This window comes from Biomphalaria glabrata, chromosome 17 (genome assembly GCF_947242115.1).
Source record: "Biomphalaria glabrata chromosome 17, xgBioGlab47.1, whole genome shotgun sequence".
NCBI classification, from domain to species: domain Eukaryota; kingdom Metazoa; phylum Mollusca; class Gastropoda; family Planorbidae; genus Biomphalaria; species Biomphalaria glabrata.
This window is the reverse complement of record NC_074727.1, coordinates 3,508,417-3,527,388: the sequence shown is the minus strand read 5'-3', so window position 1 is coordinate 3,527,388 and position 18,972 is coordinate 3,508,417. Positions and strand designations below refer to the sequence as shown.

At 40.6% G+C, this 18,972-nt stretch overlaps 1 protein-coding gene across 2 annotated transcripts in view; it reads right to left on the bottom strand.

Annotated features, from left to right (window-relative positions):
- Positions 1-18,712, bottom strand: part of LOC129923769 (uncharacterized) — a 38,155-nt gene extending 19,443 nt beyond the window's left edge. The window contains exon 1 of one of the 2 annotated variants that reach the window (XM_056016377.1): positions 18,608-18,712. In XM_056016377.1, coding sequence (XP_055872352.1) covers positions 18,608-18,673 — 66 coding nt within the window. In that variant the 5' untranslated portion in view covers positions 18,674-18,712. Of the gene's footprint in view, positions 1-16,792; positions 17,098-18,607 lie in introns of those variants that run through there. The other variant, XM_056016378.1, reaches the window with a different exon arrangement.
- Between the last annotated feature and the right edge of the window lie 260 nt (positions 18,713-18,972).

Sequence of the window (18,972 nt, the reverse complement as noted above, 5' to 3'; positions counted from 1 at the left end):
AACATTTGTTGCTGACCTAAATACGTCACATTCTGCACTCGATACGTCGAGATCTGTAAGCAACAGAAAGTGAAACTGATGACCCTAAGTCTACGTGCCGTGTATCGCCGTTGACACAGCTGTTCGTGACATGCGTGCTAACCCATTTTTCATGGATAACAAAAAGATATGTATTGGTCAGTTCTATCTCTCGTTATTCATTCCGTTGAAGCTGACCACTCGGCCCTCCCACTATGACTCGTCGCTTGTCCAGCTTTGAAATTTACAACTGTATTTATAAACCAAAGTTTCCCTTTCTGACCATGTTTGTTTGTAAAATGTTTTACATGTTTCGGATGTTCCTTCAGAGTTGAAGATAATTACTTCCTAGTCCAAACCTTCCGCAGGATGACGGGGGATGGGAGCGGGCAGGGTTTGAACCCTGGACCATCGATAAATCTGAACGACAGTCCAGCGCGCAAACCGCACGACCAGGCAGCCATCCAGATCATGTGATCTATAGGGCAGATAATGTAAAGGCCATCTGTTTCTGTGGCCGACGGTTCAAGAAGGTGCCATGTGGTCAGTACGACGATCAGCCGCTTTTATATTTCCCCAACTAATGTTAGAACTGGGCGGACTCAGAGGCGGCAAGCTATTGGTCTATTCTGCCCATAGGTTGCGACGTCTAAGTTCAGTGTTGAGGCTTTCTATAACGATTGGTTTCGTCTGAACACTGACCTACAACGTCACAACCTATGGGCAGTGGAGACCAATAGCTAGTTGCCACGTCACAAGTCTGTACGACGTGGCTAAGAACTATTGGTCTCCACTGCCCACAAGCTGCGACTTCGGAAGAAAGTGATGATACCTTCTAAAACGATTGGTATCGACTGGCCTCGACGTTTGTTGTTTTAAGGTGATGTGAAAGTTTAAGAATGTTTAGAGAGAATGTTCAGCGATAAAGTTTAGACTAAAAATTAAAGAGAAAGTTTGGAGAGAATGTTCAGAGAAAATGTTCAGAGAGAATGATCAGAGATACACTGCTCAGAGAGACTATTCACAAAAGAATGCTCCCAAAGACTGCTTCAGAAACTGCTCTCTGCGACTAGTCACAGACTGCTCAAATACTGCTCCCTACAGAAACTGCTCTCTACGACTAGTCACAGACTGCTCAAATACTGCTCTCTACGACTAGTCAGAGACTGCTCAAATATTGCTCCCTAAGACTGCTTACAGAAACTGCTCTCTACGACTAGTCACAGACTGCTCAAATACTGCTCTCTACGACTAGTCACAGACTGCTCAAATACTGCTCTCTACGACTAGTCAGAGACTGCTCAAATACTGCTCCCTAAGACTGCTTACAGAAACTGCTCTCTACGACTAGTCACAGACTGCTCAAATACTGCTCCCTAAGAATGCTTACAATAACTGCTCTCTGCAACTAGTCACAGACTGCTCAAATACTGCTCCCTAAGAATGCTTACAAAAAATGCTCTCTACGACTAGTCACAGACTGCTCAAATACTGCTCCCTAAGAATGCTTACAATAACTGCTCTCTACGCCTAGTCAGAGACTGCTCAAATACTGCTTCCAAAGACTATTTCCAGAAACTGCTCTCTACGCCTAGTGAGAGACTGCTCAAATACTGCTCCCAAAGACTGCTTACATAAACTACTCTCTACGCCTAGTCAGAGACTGCTCAAATACTGCCCCCAAAGACTGCTTACATAAACTACTCTCTACGCCTAGTCAGAGACTGCTCAAATACTGTTGTGACTCTTGTGACGATACGAAACTTGCATACATAAGTTCATTTTAGTTTTTCCCAGCAAACCGTGAGAAACTTTATTTTTAACTTAAAACAATTATTTTCCTGTCCACCCACAGCTAATTTCTCACGGGACGAATCTCCACGTAAAACATTAACTAGCCTCTCTAGGGCTAACTTTTAATTTTGACCGCCGTGCAGGTGACCGCACACACCAGTCCCTTCACGCTGCTGCCTAATAACTTTTCACACCTATACCCCCCCCCCCGCAGGATACACATCGCTCTAAGAATAGCATTGCACTTGGGCTGGACAAATGCATATTCACCTTAGTCCCTACTCTCACGGTACAGGCCATAAATCGGACATGACGCCTGACGTGTCCAGTACATAGATACATGTGAGAAAATCAGCTAGCTATCTTCCCCACCCGTTAAGCAAAATGCCCCAACTATATATAGAGAGACCAAACATTCTAAGTTAGGCCCGCTAGGATTAATACAGTCTCCTCTGTTAGGAAGTTTAGTTGTGAGGTTTCATTAGGGACAAACGGCCTGGTTGCTACCCCTGATTGCTACCCCTGATTGCTACCCCTGGTTGCTACACACGATTGCTACAACTACCAGATCTCCATAGAAAGCTGTAACCGAGGCAGACCACACCAGATACACCCCCCCCCCCAATTACATACCTGTTAGCTAGAAGGCATTGCCTACTGTCCTTGGCCCTAACATATTGCCCAGTGTCCACAGTGCCCTATACTGCCCAGTATCATCTGCCCAGTGCCCGGCCCAAACTGTCCACTGCCCAATAGTTATTGCCTAATGCCGACAGATTAGAGCAACCTTCGCAGCAGAAGATAAACTGGTGTTGAGTTAGCACGGCTCTCTACGAGCTAGAGATCACAGCTGAGAGATCGTCCCACTACAACTTAGTCTGCAGCACCAACCATCTCTATTGCTAAACAGGCAGCGGCCTCACCCTAGAGCCAGCTTGCCTACAGCATAGAGAATATCCCGAGCCGACGTCCTAAGACAGAGCCGGATGACTCATCCTTCTGAGTGCCAGTCTTACGACCGCCAGAAGACGACCCAGGAGCTAGCAGCTAAGAAAAATAAGTAGCAGACTTAGGAACATTCTTCTCCTCCAATCACTCAATAATTAGCAATCCATGATGAACAGTTATTTTAGATATTAGCACCTTCATTTCTTTTATTTTCTTAATTATAATTTTATTTGATCACTTTCCTTTGTAAACTTTCATTCATTAAATTATTTTTATTTATGAACTTATAATATTGGTCTGTTCTTACTGTTAGTTGCGGTGTGCCTGTACAAAATCTTATATGTGAGCGGGATAAAATTAATAAAATTTCCCCTAGACATAAATAAACAAGCCAAATAATAACTAATTAACATCTCGTCACATATAAATGGGGTCTTGTCACGGGATCTGTAACTAGAATCCTTTATTAGACAGGCACAGGCATACAGCAGTAGAACTTTCCTAAATATAATATACTTTCATTATCTTAAAGTAACGGATTGCAAACGGAGTGAAGAGTGTTGCTAGAGTCTTTATTTTATATCTATTTTACTTTAGATGTTATCACGTATTAACTTAGTATAATATTATTATTTGTGGTTATTTTAAGTTGCATCACTGTACTTAATATTGTATTATTATCACGGGCAACGTGGTTGTTTCATACGGGCTTCATAGAACGCTCTTACTTCAGTAATATCCCTCCTTGTAGTCTTAGTAGTTTCCAATTTTATTTCATTCATACGTAAATAATGGCCAGCAATACTAGGTCCAAAACTGACTCTGACAGAAAACTAAAAATACAAGAGCTGACAGAGACAGCGGCATTGTTAGAGTTAGAGGGGCCTAGCCGCTCTGACTACATCCGACAAAAGTTGGATGAGTGGGAGAAGCGGGAATTCGAGTTAGCAATAGAGAGGGAGAAAAACGAAAGTGATAGACTCAAAAATGAGTACGAATTAGCTAGAGACAAAGAGAAAAATGAACATGAAAGACTTAAAAATGAGCAGGAGCTAGCTAGAGATAAAGAGAAGTATGAGCACGAGTTAGCCATGGAGCGGGAGAGACAGGCAGCCGAAAGAGCTAAAATAGCTCAAGAGAATGAGACGGCTCGCACAGTCGCTGATTCTCAGCCTGCTAGCCCAGCCTCCAGCCAAGGGTCCTCAAGCAGCTCACCCAACATCCCATTCGAGCCCTTCGATGAGAAGAGCGAAAGTGTTGAGGTTTACTTAACACGATTCGAAGAGGTGGCACGCTATTATAGCTTGCCCAAGGATAGGTGGTGTTTCAGACTAGCTCAATGCCTTAGAGGCAAAGCATATGAGGCTTACACAAAGCTCCCCTCATACCAACGGGAGGATTTTGAAGCCCTAAAAGAGGCACTATTGGTTCAATTTGAGCTAACCTCTGATTCATACCATAAGAAGTTTCGAGGGTCCCGCCTTGAGCGCAAAGAAACTTATGTCAATCTTTGCGACAGGCTGGACAAATACCTCGGAAAATGGCTAGCCCTCAGCAAAATGCCCGAAACGTTTGAAGGTCTTAGAAACCTTATTCTGGCTGAGCAGCTTCGAGACTGCTTAACGCAGGAAACTCGAATATATGTCAATGAGCAACAGGCGACTGACCCTTCTGACATTGCAATTGCTGCTGACCGATACATAGCTGCCAGACGAGACCAGAAAGCTAAGACACCCGTAACAGAACCACAATCTAGCGAAACCTCCCCTGCCCAGCCCACACCTCACAACCAAAATCAAAACAACCAGGCACGTGTCCCATCACAACACCCATCCCACCAGTCGAACCGCCCTCCCCATCAATCACGCCAGAATAATTCCTATCACCCCTCTCACCGTGACTCACATAACACGCGTGACGACAGGAGGACTCGACAACAACAAACCCCACACGTCGTATCGGCCCTGACGACTGTTAGACGGCCCAAGACTGGTAACCCGGTAGGCCCAGAAATCCCGTATATACCTCCTCACCCCTCTACATCACCCCCAGGTGTAGAGCAGGCCCTAATAAACGGCGTTCAAACTTATATCATGTTTGATACAGCCTGCTCTTTTACTTCCATAATAAAGGAAGCGCTGATTGATTCGGCAGATCTCACCGGTGAAACGGTAGAGATCCAAACCATCGACAAAACTACACCTCCAATGGTCTTGCCCATAGCGAGGGTTCATGTAGAATGTCGATACGTGCACGGGACCATAAACGCTGCTGTTATGGAATCACCCGTGTACGACTTTATCCTTGGCTCCCAATACGTACCATTAGGAAATGTCAAGAAGCCATATTTTTCCCTGCCAGTCGGTAGAACGACTAGACAGAAGGATGGCCCAAATCAGTCAAACACTGGGCGCCATCACTCAACACCTCAGTTCAACCGAACTAAGGATATTAAACCCCTAATTCCTGACATTGACAGTGTCAGACGGCGTTGGTATGGTCAACAATCTTGGCCCCCACGTATAAATATGATACCTGCATGGAATCACAAAAGTGGTAGCCACCACCGATTCCCGCCCAGTCCATCATGTTGCAACTCTACCCCATCACCCCTCACCGCCTCAGGTAGGACGCACAGGTACCCAAACAAACCTGACCTCAACCACAGGTCAAGTTATTCTCCACCCAAACACAACAGTCCACGGTGGGATCGAAATTAGAATTTAAACGGATACCTGGACGCCCAATCTTCCTTACGACTCGTTCCTCGAATTCAGATTCATTTTTTTTTCCTTAGGACAATTAGACTGGACAACGACAAAGCTCAAATAAAACTTATATGCAAGTACTAATAGTATTCTGCGAATACTTTTTAAGTGGGTGGGTATGTGACGATACGAAACTTGCATACATAAGTTCATTTTAGTTTTTCCCAGCAAACCGTGAGAAACTTTATTTTTAACTTAAAACAATTATTTTCCTGTCCACCCACAGCTAATTTCTTGTAGGATTTATCCCCCCTCGCACGTTTCTCACGGGACGAATCTCCACGTAAAACATTAACTAGCCTCTCTAGGGCTAACTTTTAATTTTGACCGCCGTGCAGGTGACCGCACACACCAGTCCCTTCACGCTGCTGCCTAATAACTTTTCACACCTATACCCCCCCCCCCCCCCCCCCGCAGGATACACATCGCTCTAAGAATAGCATTGCACTTGGGCTGGACAAATGCATATTCACCTTAGTCCCTACTCTCACGGTACAGGCCATAAATCGGACATGACGCCTGACGTGTCCAGTACATAGATACATGTGAGAAAATCAGCTAGCTATCTTCCCCACCCGTTAAGCAAAATGCCCCAACTATATATAGAGAGACCAAACATTCTAAGTTAGGCCCGCTAGGATTAATACAGTCTCCTCTGTTAGGAAGTTTAGTTGTGAGGTTTCATTAGGGACAAACGGCCTGGTTGCTACCCCTGATTGCTACCCCTGATTGCTACCCCTGGTTGCTACACACGATTGCTACAACTACCAGATCTCCATAGAAAGCTGTAACCGAGGCAGACCACACCAGATACACCCCCCCCCCAATTACATACCTGTTAGCTAGAAGGCATTGCCTACTGTCCTTGGCCCTAACATATTGCCCAGTGTCCACAGTGCCCTATACTGCCCAGTATCATCTGCCCAGTGCCCGGCCCAAACTGTCCACTGCCCAATAGTTATTGCCTAATGCCGACAGATTAGAGCAACCTTCGCAGCAGAAGATAAACTGGTGTTGAGTTAGCACGGCTCTCTACGAGCTAGAGATCACAGCTGAGAGATCGTCCCACTACAACTTAGTCTGCAGCACCAACCATCTCTATTGCTAAACAGGCAGCGGCCTCACCCTAGAGCCAGCTTGCCTACAGCATAGAGAATATCCCGAGCCGACGTCCTAAGACAGAGCCGGATGACTCATCCTTCTGAGTGCCAGTCTTACGACCGCCAGAAGACGACCCAGGAGCTAGCAGCTAAGAAAAATAAGTAGCAGACTTAGGAAAATTCTTCTCCTCCAATCACTCAATAATTAGCAATCCATGATGAACAGTTATTTTAGATATTAGCACCTTCATTTCTTTTATTTTCTTAATTATAATTTTATTTGATCACTTTCCTTTGTAAACTTTCATTCATTAAATTATTTTTATTTATGAACTTATAATATTGGTCTGTTCTTACTGTTAGTTGCGGTGTGCCTGTACAAAATCTTATATGTGAGCGGGATAAAATTAATAAAATTTCCCCTAGACATAAATAAACAAGCCAAATAATAACTAATTAACATCTCGTCACAACTCTGAAGCTTGCCTTTGGTCAATATAGACTCAATGTTTTCACTTCCTCTTTGTACATTTCCCATAAGGCACGACTCCCATAATCCTTATAAAAATCAAACTCTGTTGTTAAAAAGGTCCAGACCTACATCTTTACAAAATCATTCTTTCAAATTCTTGTATTGGTTAACATACAGCTCAGCTCGTGTGTTTCCAATCACAACAAGGAAATTCCTCTTCTAGATTCTTCCTTTCCAATCGTGACGTGGTGACCATTGTGTTTACAAACAATTGCGACACGTGGACTAAGGTAGATTGACCCGTTGAAGGTGAATGACCTCACCTGAACCTCGGTGAAGTCGTCGTTCTGACCTACGCAGACTAGAGAAATTCCGCATATTTTTTTCCACACCTCATTTTTAAATGCGTAGTGATAAAACGAGGTGGCTGGGCGTCTCACTTCGGCAACGAGTGTCGTGGGTTCAGATCAAGGAGAATATCGATCGGTATAAGTACCCTTTATCTAAGTAAACACACACAGACAAGCAGGGCCGGAGATGAGAATGTTGACGCCCTTTGTGATCGTACACGTAGGACGCTGCTCAATCTGGACATAAAGTAGGCACAAAAAAATGTACATGCTTATAGAAATTAGAAAGCCCTGGTGTTATGGAGTATGTTTGTGTGTGTTTCTATGGTGACGGTGGGAAGAGGTTAGCGATTGGTCGTGAAAGATGCAACATAGGTGGCGTTGTCATTATTTGGTCAGAGACGACTCCAGAGCGTGTGACTGAAAGGTTGTGTTATTATAGTGAGTTAAATTTTGTTAAAAAATATTATTACTTAAGTCTACAACTTTTTTTATTTTTTTTTTATTTCATATTAATTTGATTTTGTCTTTATTATAAATAAAAGTTATATTTAGTAATTGTTGGCAAGGAAGTTATTCAGGTTTTTCAATGTATTAGTTAACATACATTACCCCTACAACGGTTTAGTTGTCTACCAGAAGATTGGTGTTACAAGTCAACCACCGGTAACAACACCTGGCTCTCTTGTGTGGATTCTTGAAATAACTGGTGCAAATGTCTATGTCGACAGTTATAGGCCTATAACATCATAGGCGTAGATTAGTTGGTGTGTTTTCAAACAGGAGAATACGAAAACAAAATTTAATAAAATACTCTGAAAGACACAAAGATAAAGGCACATTCCTCGTCCCATATGCTAGGACAAATTTGTACAAATACTCCTTCTTCCCTAGTGCTATTAGAGCATGGAATGGGTTGCCTGAGCTAGCCAGGAAAACCAGTGACTTGGCAGAATTTAAGTCATTGGTTAATATGCATGACTAAATGCATGACGCGTAGGACGTAATCATCTTCTTTTTTGAAGTAACGTCTGTATTATATAAGATAAGATAAGAGAATACTAATTATTTAACGATACTTAAAAACAAGTAAATTTTCAAAATACTGTATAAACAAGCCCGCTTATATTGAGTAAAATTGCACAAATGATTCTGAATCAATCGTGTAATTAATTTATAGGGAGGGAAAAAACAAACTTAACTATGCCTAGGTTAGATGTCCAAAAAGGAAAAAAAAAACGTCTAGTTTACTAGTTGACCTTTTTATGAGTGCCATCCTGGAGCACTATTCTTGTTTTGTCGGAGTGCGACTGTGCGTGATTACTGTCACGGGTCGAAGGCTGTCGATTTAGTATATTTTTCATATATATATAGTTCGTCCATCGTGGTTCGGTGATGACCACTTTGTTATCCAGGGGGCTGAGGGCTTTGCAGTGGGGTTTTATGCCTCCTCGTGTGGCTGGTAAGACCCATGTGAGCCATATAAACCAGAATGAATTACGGCTAATTGATTAACTAATTGGTTAATGTTTGGATTGATACTTGATTTGTCATTGACAATAAGTAATTGTGGGAAGTTTCAACTTGATCAGAGAATAGGATTATGAGAAATAAGGCGTATAAGATTGTTACTAGACAGAGCGGCTTGATTTAAGCTTGGTGAAATAACAGTTCCATCACAATCCTTATTTGGCACCCCACTCTGTCATATGACATCACACTCCTCTGTATGACATCGCACCTTTTTATGTGACATTATACTCCCCCATATGACATAAAACTGCACTACATCACACACCTCTATATGACATCACACTCCTCTATATGACATCACACTCCTCTATATGACATCACACTCCTCTATATGACATCACACTAATCTATATGACACCACTCTCCACTTTATGACATTACACTCCTCTATATGACATCACACTCCTCTATATGACATCACACTTCTCGATATGACATCACACTCCTCTATATGGCATCACACTCCTCTATATGACATCACACTAATCTATATGACATTACACTCCTCTATATGACATCACACTCCTCTATATGACATCATACTTCTCTATATGACATCACACTCCTCTATATGACATCATACTTCTCTATATGACATCACACTACTCTATATGACATCACACTCCTCTATATGACATCATTCTCCTCTACATGACATCACACTCCTCCAGATGACATCACACAACTCTATATGGCATAACACTTCGGCATTAGAAATCACATTTCTCTGAGCGACATCATCACACTCCGCCATATGATTTTATACTCCTCTATATGACATCACACTCCTCTATGTGATATCATACTCCTGTATGAGACATCACACTCCGTCGTATGACATTACACTCACCTATATGACATCACACTCCATCATATGACATTACCCTGCGCCATATGACATCACAATCCTCTATATGACACCAAACTCCTCCATTTAACACCAAACTCCACCATTTGACACAACACTGCACCACATCACATCCACTAAAGCAGTGATGCCCAACCTAATTCGACCTGCGGGCCATTTTTATTTCCGACACTCGTGTTTGTGTGGCTTCATTTCTCTACTTAAAATATCAGCAACATTGGGCTTCACTTCTGTGCTTAGAATATGAGCAACATTGTAGCTAGCTATACATCCGAGTCATTTTCCTGTCTCTTTAGGTTTAGTTTAACAATCTTTTATTCGCGGCTCAAACCAAGAATGCCGTCATATTTGTTTCATAATGTCGTTTATATGTTGTTGTTTTTTTTAAATAGTCACACTTTCCTAATGAGACTAATATATTGGCCTACTATCATGTTCCACAAACAAGTAAAGAACCGTGTCAAATTTCCTGGTAGAAAACGTACATTCTACACTCAGATATCTATTTCATAAACGCACAAATGTTAAATGTCATGGAACTCATCATCAGGAGAAAAATTGAGGACCCTAACGCAAGTAAAGATACATTTTTACAATTTGTTTTGGAAAAAGGGGGGATTTTCTACACTTTTCGGCGGGCCGGATGGACTCACATGGCGGGCCGGATCCGGCCCGTGGGCCGTACTTTGGGCATCACTGCACTAAAGGATAACGTATTCCGCCGCATGTTATTTCTCGACAACGTGGTAATCAAATGATGTCTCAACATATTGACACATTTTGTTTCAGCAGTGGAAATTTTTTGCTTGTCACAAACAACCCATTCCATGATCAGTCCACGAACATCCTTGATTGACCCTGACACACACACACACACGCTCATACATCCACACCTGCTCAATTACTCACACTCAAAATGCACTCATTTACACTTAGAAGCAAACACACACACACAGACTTCGTGGTAGTCACTCCCATTGTTGTCATTTTAATAACAAAGTTCAGATTTACAGCTACTCCCATGAGCAACCAAAACAAAAAGTTGATAGTTTATAGTCGATACCAGAGGCGTAGTCAGGCGGGGCAAATGGGACATAACTCCTCGGGCGCAACCCTCAGGGGGGGGGGGCGCCACGCACTGAGAGGCGCCACATTTTTTTTTTGTAGATATTTTAGTTAGATAATACATTCTAAGTTTATTTATACTATAGCATTGTAAAATGCATTTTAATTCAAAGGCTATATTTTTATCTGATGTTTATGGAAAACGGGGGGGGGGGGAGGGAGGCGCCAATAAAGTACCTTGCCCCGAGCGCACGTTTTGCACACTACGTCTCTGGTCGATACAAAGGTCACGGCGATCAAGGAATGCTGACCTCGTTTCTTAGTAATGGCATGTAAATGTCAATCCTGATGATTTCTTTATATTAGGGAAGGGGGCGACCACAGCGGGTCAAATGCAATAGGACTCGCGGGGCGGGGGGGAGGGGGCTCGAAATAGGGAGATTCTTGTGTCACTGTCATCCCATTAGGCCCGCAGCCAGAACTATTTGGGCCCCAGACAACTGGCTACTCGTGGACCCCCCTGCCTTCCGCCCACATGCCAGAAACCTTCAAATATGTATAGTTGTATACATGATGCATAAAAAAGGCATGTTGGGTCTCCTCCTGCCACAATTGGATCCCAGGACTAGACTCCTGTTTGTCCCCGCCCGACGAGCCTGAATCAATCACTAAATTTAGAAAGCCTTCAGGACAGAAGACTCCAAAGTAAAGTACCAACTATACATAAAACACTGAACCATAATCTTCAAATACAAAAACAAAATTTAGTAATCATCTTCTTTTTTGAAGTAACGTCTGTATCTTATAGATAAGAAGATAAGAATCTGAAAAATATACGGGTCCCCACAAGTGGCACTCGCCCATTAGTCCTCACGTATTTGCTAAGCTGCCTCTGAGAGTTTGTGAAGAGATAATATTAAATATAGACTTTACTAATCAACATTTTAAAAAAATACTCTGTGCCAAATACAAAAATGAGACTATATAAAAAAAAGAAAACATAAAAACAAGCGATATATTGTTATTATTTTTTTATAGAAACAAAAGGACGAATGATTTTGTGCGCGGAAAACACATTGTAACCAAATCGTTCATCTCTATATGGAAATAGATCGGACGTTTGATAACAGAGACTTGGGGGGGGGGGGGGGGGGGGGGAGGCGGTAGAGTGACGTGTTTGTTGATTCAGGAAGTTATGTAACTCTCTCTCTCTCTCTTTGCGTTCCCTTGTCTGTCACTCTCTCTCTACCTCCCCTTCTCTCTCCCCCACCTATGTCTCTCTCTCTCTCGCCTTGCGCTGTGATGCCTGTTGACAATGAGCACTTTTATTTTAGCTGTTCTAACCATTAAACACACCCGAAGTGACGCGACAGCTACACTGAACAGAAATGTGAAATAAAAAACAACAACAAGATTACTTAATTACCAACTGATTGGTTAAATTTTTTTTGATTCATATATTGTCATCTACTAAGAATAATTAAGCAAAATTTCAACTTGATCCGAGAATGGGAAGTGGGAGAAAAAAACTAAACTTAATAAGAAGAATAGCTCCACATATACAGCCACGTCACTCAAGAAGCATTATTTATTTCCCTTTTTCGATACCAATAATACTAATAGATAAATAACTACCAATAATTAACTAATTGGTTTAATATTTTGATTGGCTCATGATTTGTTAGTTACAAGAAATAATTGTGTAAAGTTTCAACTAGATCTGAGAATGGGTGTGGGAGAAATGACGTGTAAACAAGATTGTTCCAGCCAGACAGATTGAGTTGATATAAGCCTTGTAAGTAGAATTAAGTATAGATCTATATCAGGACATCAGACTTATCTTATAATACAGACGTTACTTCAAAAAAAGAAGATGATTACGTCCTACGCGTCATGCATTTAATCATGTATATTAACCACCAATTGTTTCGACAATTGCTATTGCTACATAATGTTAAGTACTTTTATAGATTTCTTTAATTTTTTAAACATTTCTAGTAAGTGTATGAACATATTTTATACATAAAACCTAACAGAAATCAAAGGAACAAACCTCGAGTCACACACTCATAAATCTCGAGTCACAGACTCACTAATTTCGAGTCACAGACTAACAAACCTAGAGTCACAGAATCACAAACCTCAAGTCACATCAAGTCACAGACTCACAAATCTCGAGTCACAGAATCACAAATCTCGAGTCACAGACTCACAAATCTCGAGTCACAGAATCACAAACCTAGAGTCACAGAATCACAAACCTCGATTCACAAAAATCAAACACCTTGAGTCACAGGCTCCCACGTCTGCGTTTGTTTTGTTTTCATTGTTTCGGATATTCTTTCAGAACTTTATTACATCCTTGCCCTAACCGTAGTGGATGGCGGAGAACAGGTTTCAAACCCTGGACCATCGAGACGGCAGTCCAAAGCTCGTACCACAAAACCAGGCAACCATCTGTGATAACTCGATTCAGTGACTCGATCGTAAATTCAGCCTCACATCGGTTAAGCCAGTAACTCACAATGAAATGGAATTGTTGGTCTGTATTGTTTAATGCTATTATTCGATGATTGGGTAATTATGTACAGTTATAGAGTATGAGCCTTGTCACTTAATACAATTCACATCACTTATATGTCTCACACAATTACATCATCAATAGAATCGAATTCTTTGTATGTCTTTGACATTTATTATTGTGTATTATTGTTATTGCCGGTTACAAAAAACTCCGATTGGTCTCGGCTCTGATCCACTTAGCAAACTATGACGTCATCTACTACATCTTTTTTTTCCACGCCTGCTAATCAGAATCGCTTTGAGTCTTGAGTTATTTCCCTTTGCGTTCACGCACTTTAAAAAACAGATAATTTTGAACGCATTGCGTAGAAAGGTGCAATCAATCCGTCAGCAGTGTAACTTAACCCAGAGGGAATAGGTTGACCCATTTTCTCGACTTAACCTATTTTTTTCTCCTAGCTCATCTTAAGAAGCAAACAAAATATGTCCGTTATTAGAAACTGTAGAGTAGAGTGTTGCACAAACTACTGCCCGCGGTCCATATCCGACCCTCGAAGCAGTACTGCCCACGGCGTATGATGAAGCCACATTCACCACTCAAATATCAATGCATGGATTGACATAAGAAAGTAGTTCTGAAACTGTGGTCCGCGGACCCTTAGAGGTCCGCGATACGACAGAAAGGGGTCCGCAGAAAGATGAAAATATATTTAAAATAACGTCTTCTATAAAAGCCAGTTTATCCGATAATACCGATTGGATTTTTTGAATAATAATGATCTTGTCCGTACTATTGTTTAATATGTCTATTACGTACTTTTCTATATCGACTTAAACCAAAGATTTGAAAACATTCTTGACTTGGATACTGCGACTGGGTTATTAGCGCGTGGACAATCCCAATCCCAGATATATAAGCTGCCCTGTCAGCTAGCCCTAGGACAGATGCATATACACGCACGAACTGTGGCAAACTGCCGCTCCAGAATTGGCTTGATCAGTCAGCTGACACACTCGTCAAGAGTGGGAGAACCAATTCACAAATAAACTCTGCACTCTATCCAGAAGAAACGAAGAAATTGATTGTAAATAAAATAAATGAGAAATGGACGAGCTCTCATCCAAATCACAAGAAAGATGACGCTTACTATAAGCTATCCCGACAAGACCAACGTCTAATCTTTCGACCGGACGCAACAGAATGCGACAACACATGTACCGGAAGCTCAAAATTGGAACCAGTGAAATCTGCCCATGTGGAGTATCACCAGAGAATGCCGACCACGTCCTCCAAAACTGCTCTCTTTACCAAGAGGCCCGAATAAGACACTGGCCCCAAAACACCCCAAATAAAAACAAAACTCTATGGAGAGCTCCACGATTTGGAAACCACTGCGCAGTTCATCTCATGTATTGCTCTAGTCATCTGAACACTCCAACATAACAATGAGAACAAAGAAGAAGAAGAAAGTCACTCCAGATTCTGTCCTGTGTCAAGATGAAACCAATGCCAATGACCCTCTGAGCTCATCCATTGTCTTCCGAGACAGAAGGAGCCATATATATATAATCCCAACCACCTCATTTAGACCCCACTTTAAGTTGTACAAATCTCCACACTTATTCTCAACGAAAGTGAATTACTCTAGCTAAATTAATGAAATCATTCGTAAAGCTTTTTTTAAATGCATGTCCACCAAAAAAAATAATTCTCGCCTTCTTCACCCCGGCCCCCTTTCCTCCACATTCCCATAAAGAAAAAGCGCCTGATTGTAATATTTGCCACGGTTGTTATATAGACTACAGGTCACGTCTGCTCATAATCTAAAGCGACAAGGTCAATTTAAGACATGTCTGAAGACTGCATTGTTTCTTGGCCCCAGAAAGAATATCACCAAACAACAACGACAACAAGAACTGGGTTAGGTGACAGTTCGTATTATAGTAAGTAACATAACAACAGGCACGGCCCTGGGCGCCAGGGAGGAACACTAGTACTGCTTTATTCTCACATGTACAGTCATGGTACAGCTGAACACAGCAACGTAGCAGTGGCGTAGCTAGGATGGGGGAGGGTGGTCCAAATTTGACCCTTCCGGGACCCCACTTAAGGGGGGTCGCCCAAATGAGTGTCCGAAATGTGTTTTAACAATACATATAAAGCCATTATCTCATGTTATGCAGTCAAATGTCAAAATGCAAAGGCCCCTAAAGAGGTCAAGCCCCTGGGCCCCAAAATCCCTAGCTACGCCACTGCAAAGGAGGAACAGAACAAGTCAATGATGTCCTAAAGATTTATCTCAATAGACGATCTCGATAGATGGTGGGCGTTTTAATGTCAATGAAATCAAACATTGAGTTAGATAGAATAATAAATACAGTCAATCTATCAATCAATTTATCATTATATATATCGGTCAATTATCTATCTATCTATCTAATTTTATTTATCTATGTATCTATCTATCTATCTATCTATCTATCTATCTATCTATCTATCTTTCTATCTATCTATTAAGATAGATAGATAGATACTAGCCAGATATTATCCGCGGGTCTTAATTTGCGTGTCATTGATCTGGTCACTGATATAGTGTATTTGAAACAATAAAACAAAACTGTTATAAATAAAGTGAATGCGTGAATCTAAAATGTGAATAAAAAGTAAATTGTTAGGTTTATTTATTTTTTATTTTTTCTGTAGATGTAGAATGTGAGGAATATTCATGCCATAGTCTTCAATACCAAACATTTTGTTAGTATGTTCAAAGGCCTTCAAAACATTTTTGACCTGGTCAGATTGACATCGCATGACGTTTGTTTGCACATATAGACATTCAAATACACTGTAGATGTGTTTTTAAAAAAAATAGCGTTTCTTAATGATAATAAAATTAAATTAAATGAAAACTTTGTGTGTGTATGTATGTGTATGTGTGTATTTGTATGCGCGCGCGTGTTGTTTTTTTTTTTAGCTAAAGATTCTCTAATTTCCTCCGCTCATCAAGCACAGACACTTAATAATATTTGTTAAGTTATTCCTTTGGTTGTATCTGCAATCTTTGACGACCAAAGAAAACATAATGTTGAATATTTGTAAATCTAGCAGTCCCGCACTGACTAAACTTATCGCTATACATTGGTTTATTCCACCGACTCCCCTCCCTCCTCCCCCTTTTATTATGTTAATTAGCCCTACAAATAAAAATTTAAAAAATGCCTTTGGTAACATCGACTGCCTGCCCTTCAGTTTTGACCGAAACACTTCTTGCTAACACGGCACATTCTAAATGTGTTAATGTGTACATACAAGGAGGCGTCAACGATCTAGTTCGTGTAACAAGAATACCAACCTTGCCAGTGCTGCCCTCTGGAAGTTATACAAACTTGAAACTATTGAAACTATCTCCTTTAGTTTCTGTCTGTTTCCCAGGCAAGCAGCACTTCGAAATGTACGGAATCACTTCTTCTTGTAATCTCAGAATCGGAAAGTGTGTGTGTTGTTTTTTTTTTAAACCATATAGTCGACGTAACTTTGATGCCATTAGATTCCCATAAATAGATGTCCTAGTTAACATACAATCACAACAAACGGACATTTTTTGTGTGTAATCGAATCAACAATTGACAGCATCGATACTTACTAGAACTTTTCATTTAATGCCAAAAAAAAATAGAGAGATCGCTCATGCGTTGAAATTGAATGTGTGTTTGTGTCTAAGTATATATGTGTGTTTTGGTGTGTATCTAGGATTTAAGTACTAACTGTACTGAGATCTCGACTGTAAACATTGAGGTATCGTGTATCTGGGTATTCCTTTGTAGGATCTTGGGGGAAAACAAAACAAAAAGGGCACCGGCGTGGATAAAGATAGTTTTATATAGTGGCCACGATCTTATATATATATATAGGGCCATTGTATGATATATACACAGAAGGAAACTAAACAGATTCTCCATACATATGGACGACACAAACACAGGAGACACAAACACTTAGTAGATAGAAGACACACACATCGATAGGACACATATGTATGACTTGAGACACATGAATAGAGTCTGCTTACACAGAGCAGAAATGAAATTATAGAAGGTACGCTGGAGACTTATCACAGAGATAAAGGGGACACGTAGAAACAGGATAGGCTTAGATAGAAAACACATAGTTGCCACACACACATATATATGTGAAACATAGTTGACACACATATATATATATATGTAAAACATAGTTGGCACACACACACATATATATGTGAAACATAGTTGGCACACACACACATTTATATGTGAAACATAGTTGGCACACACACACATTTATATGTAAAACATAGTTGACACATATATATATATATATATATGTGAAACATAGTTGGCACACACACATATATATAAGTGAAACATAGTTGGCACACACACATATATAAGTGAAACATAGTTGCCACACACACATTTATATGTGAAACATAGTTGGCACACACACATATATAAGTGAAACATAGTTGCCACACACACATTTATATGTGAAACATAGTTGGCACACACACATATATATGTGAAACATAGTTGCCACACACACATATATCGGTAAAACATAGTTGCCACACACCCATATATATATATAAGTGAAACATAGTTGACACACACACATATATATAAGTGAAACATAGTTGGCACACACACATATATATATAAGTGAAACATAGTTGCCACACACACATATATATAAGTGAAACATAGTTGGCACACACACATATATATATAAGTGAAACATAGTTGGCACACACACATATATATATAAGTGAAACATAGTTGGCACACACACACATATATATAAGTGAAACATAGTTGGCACACACACATATATATATAAGTGAAACATAGTTGGCACACACACATATATATATAAGTGAAACATAGTTGGCACACACACATATATATATAAGTGAAACATAGTTGGCACACACACATATATATATAAGTGAAACATAGTTGGCACACACACATATATATGTGAAACATAGTTGGCACACACACATATATATGTGAAACATAGTTGCCACACACACATATATAGGTGAAACACAGTTGCCACACACAGACATATAAATGAAACATAGTTGTCACACACACACATATAAATGAAACATAGTTGCCACACTCACATATATAGGTGAATCAAAGTTGCCACACACAAATACCAAACGAGGCAGCCTCCTAAGGGACTTCATGGACGGCCAGTTCAAGCTCCTACTTGGTATGTGTAAGAAGGACGCAATCCTACGGAGAGAAGAAGGCGAGATTTTTTTTTTATGGACATGCTTTTAAAAAAAAGCTTTACGAATGATTTATCATATCTTATCTTATATAATACAGACTTTACTTCAAAAAAGAAGATGATTACGTCCTACGCGTCATGCATTCAGTCATGCATATTAACCAATGACTTAAATTCTGCCAAGTCACTGGTTTTACCTGGCTAGCTCAGGCAACCCATTCCATGCTCTAATAGCACTAGGGAAGAAGGAGT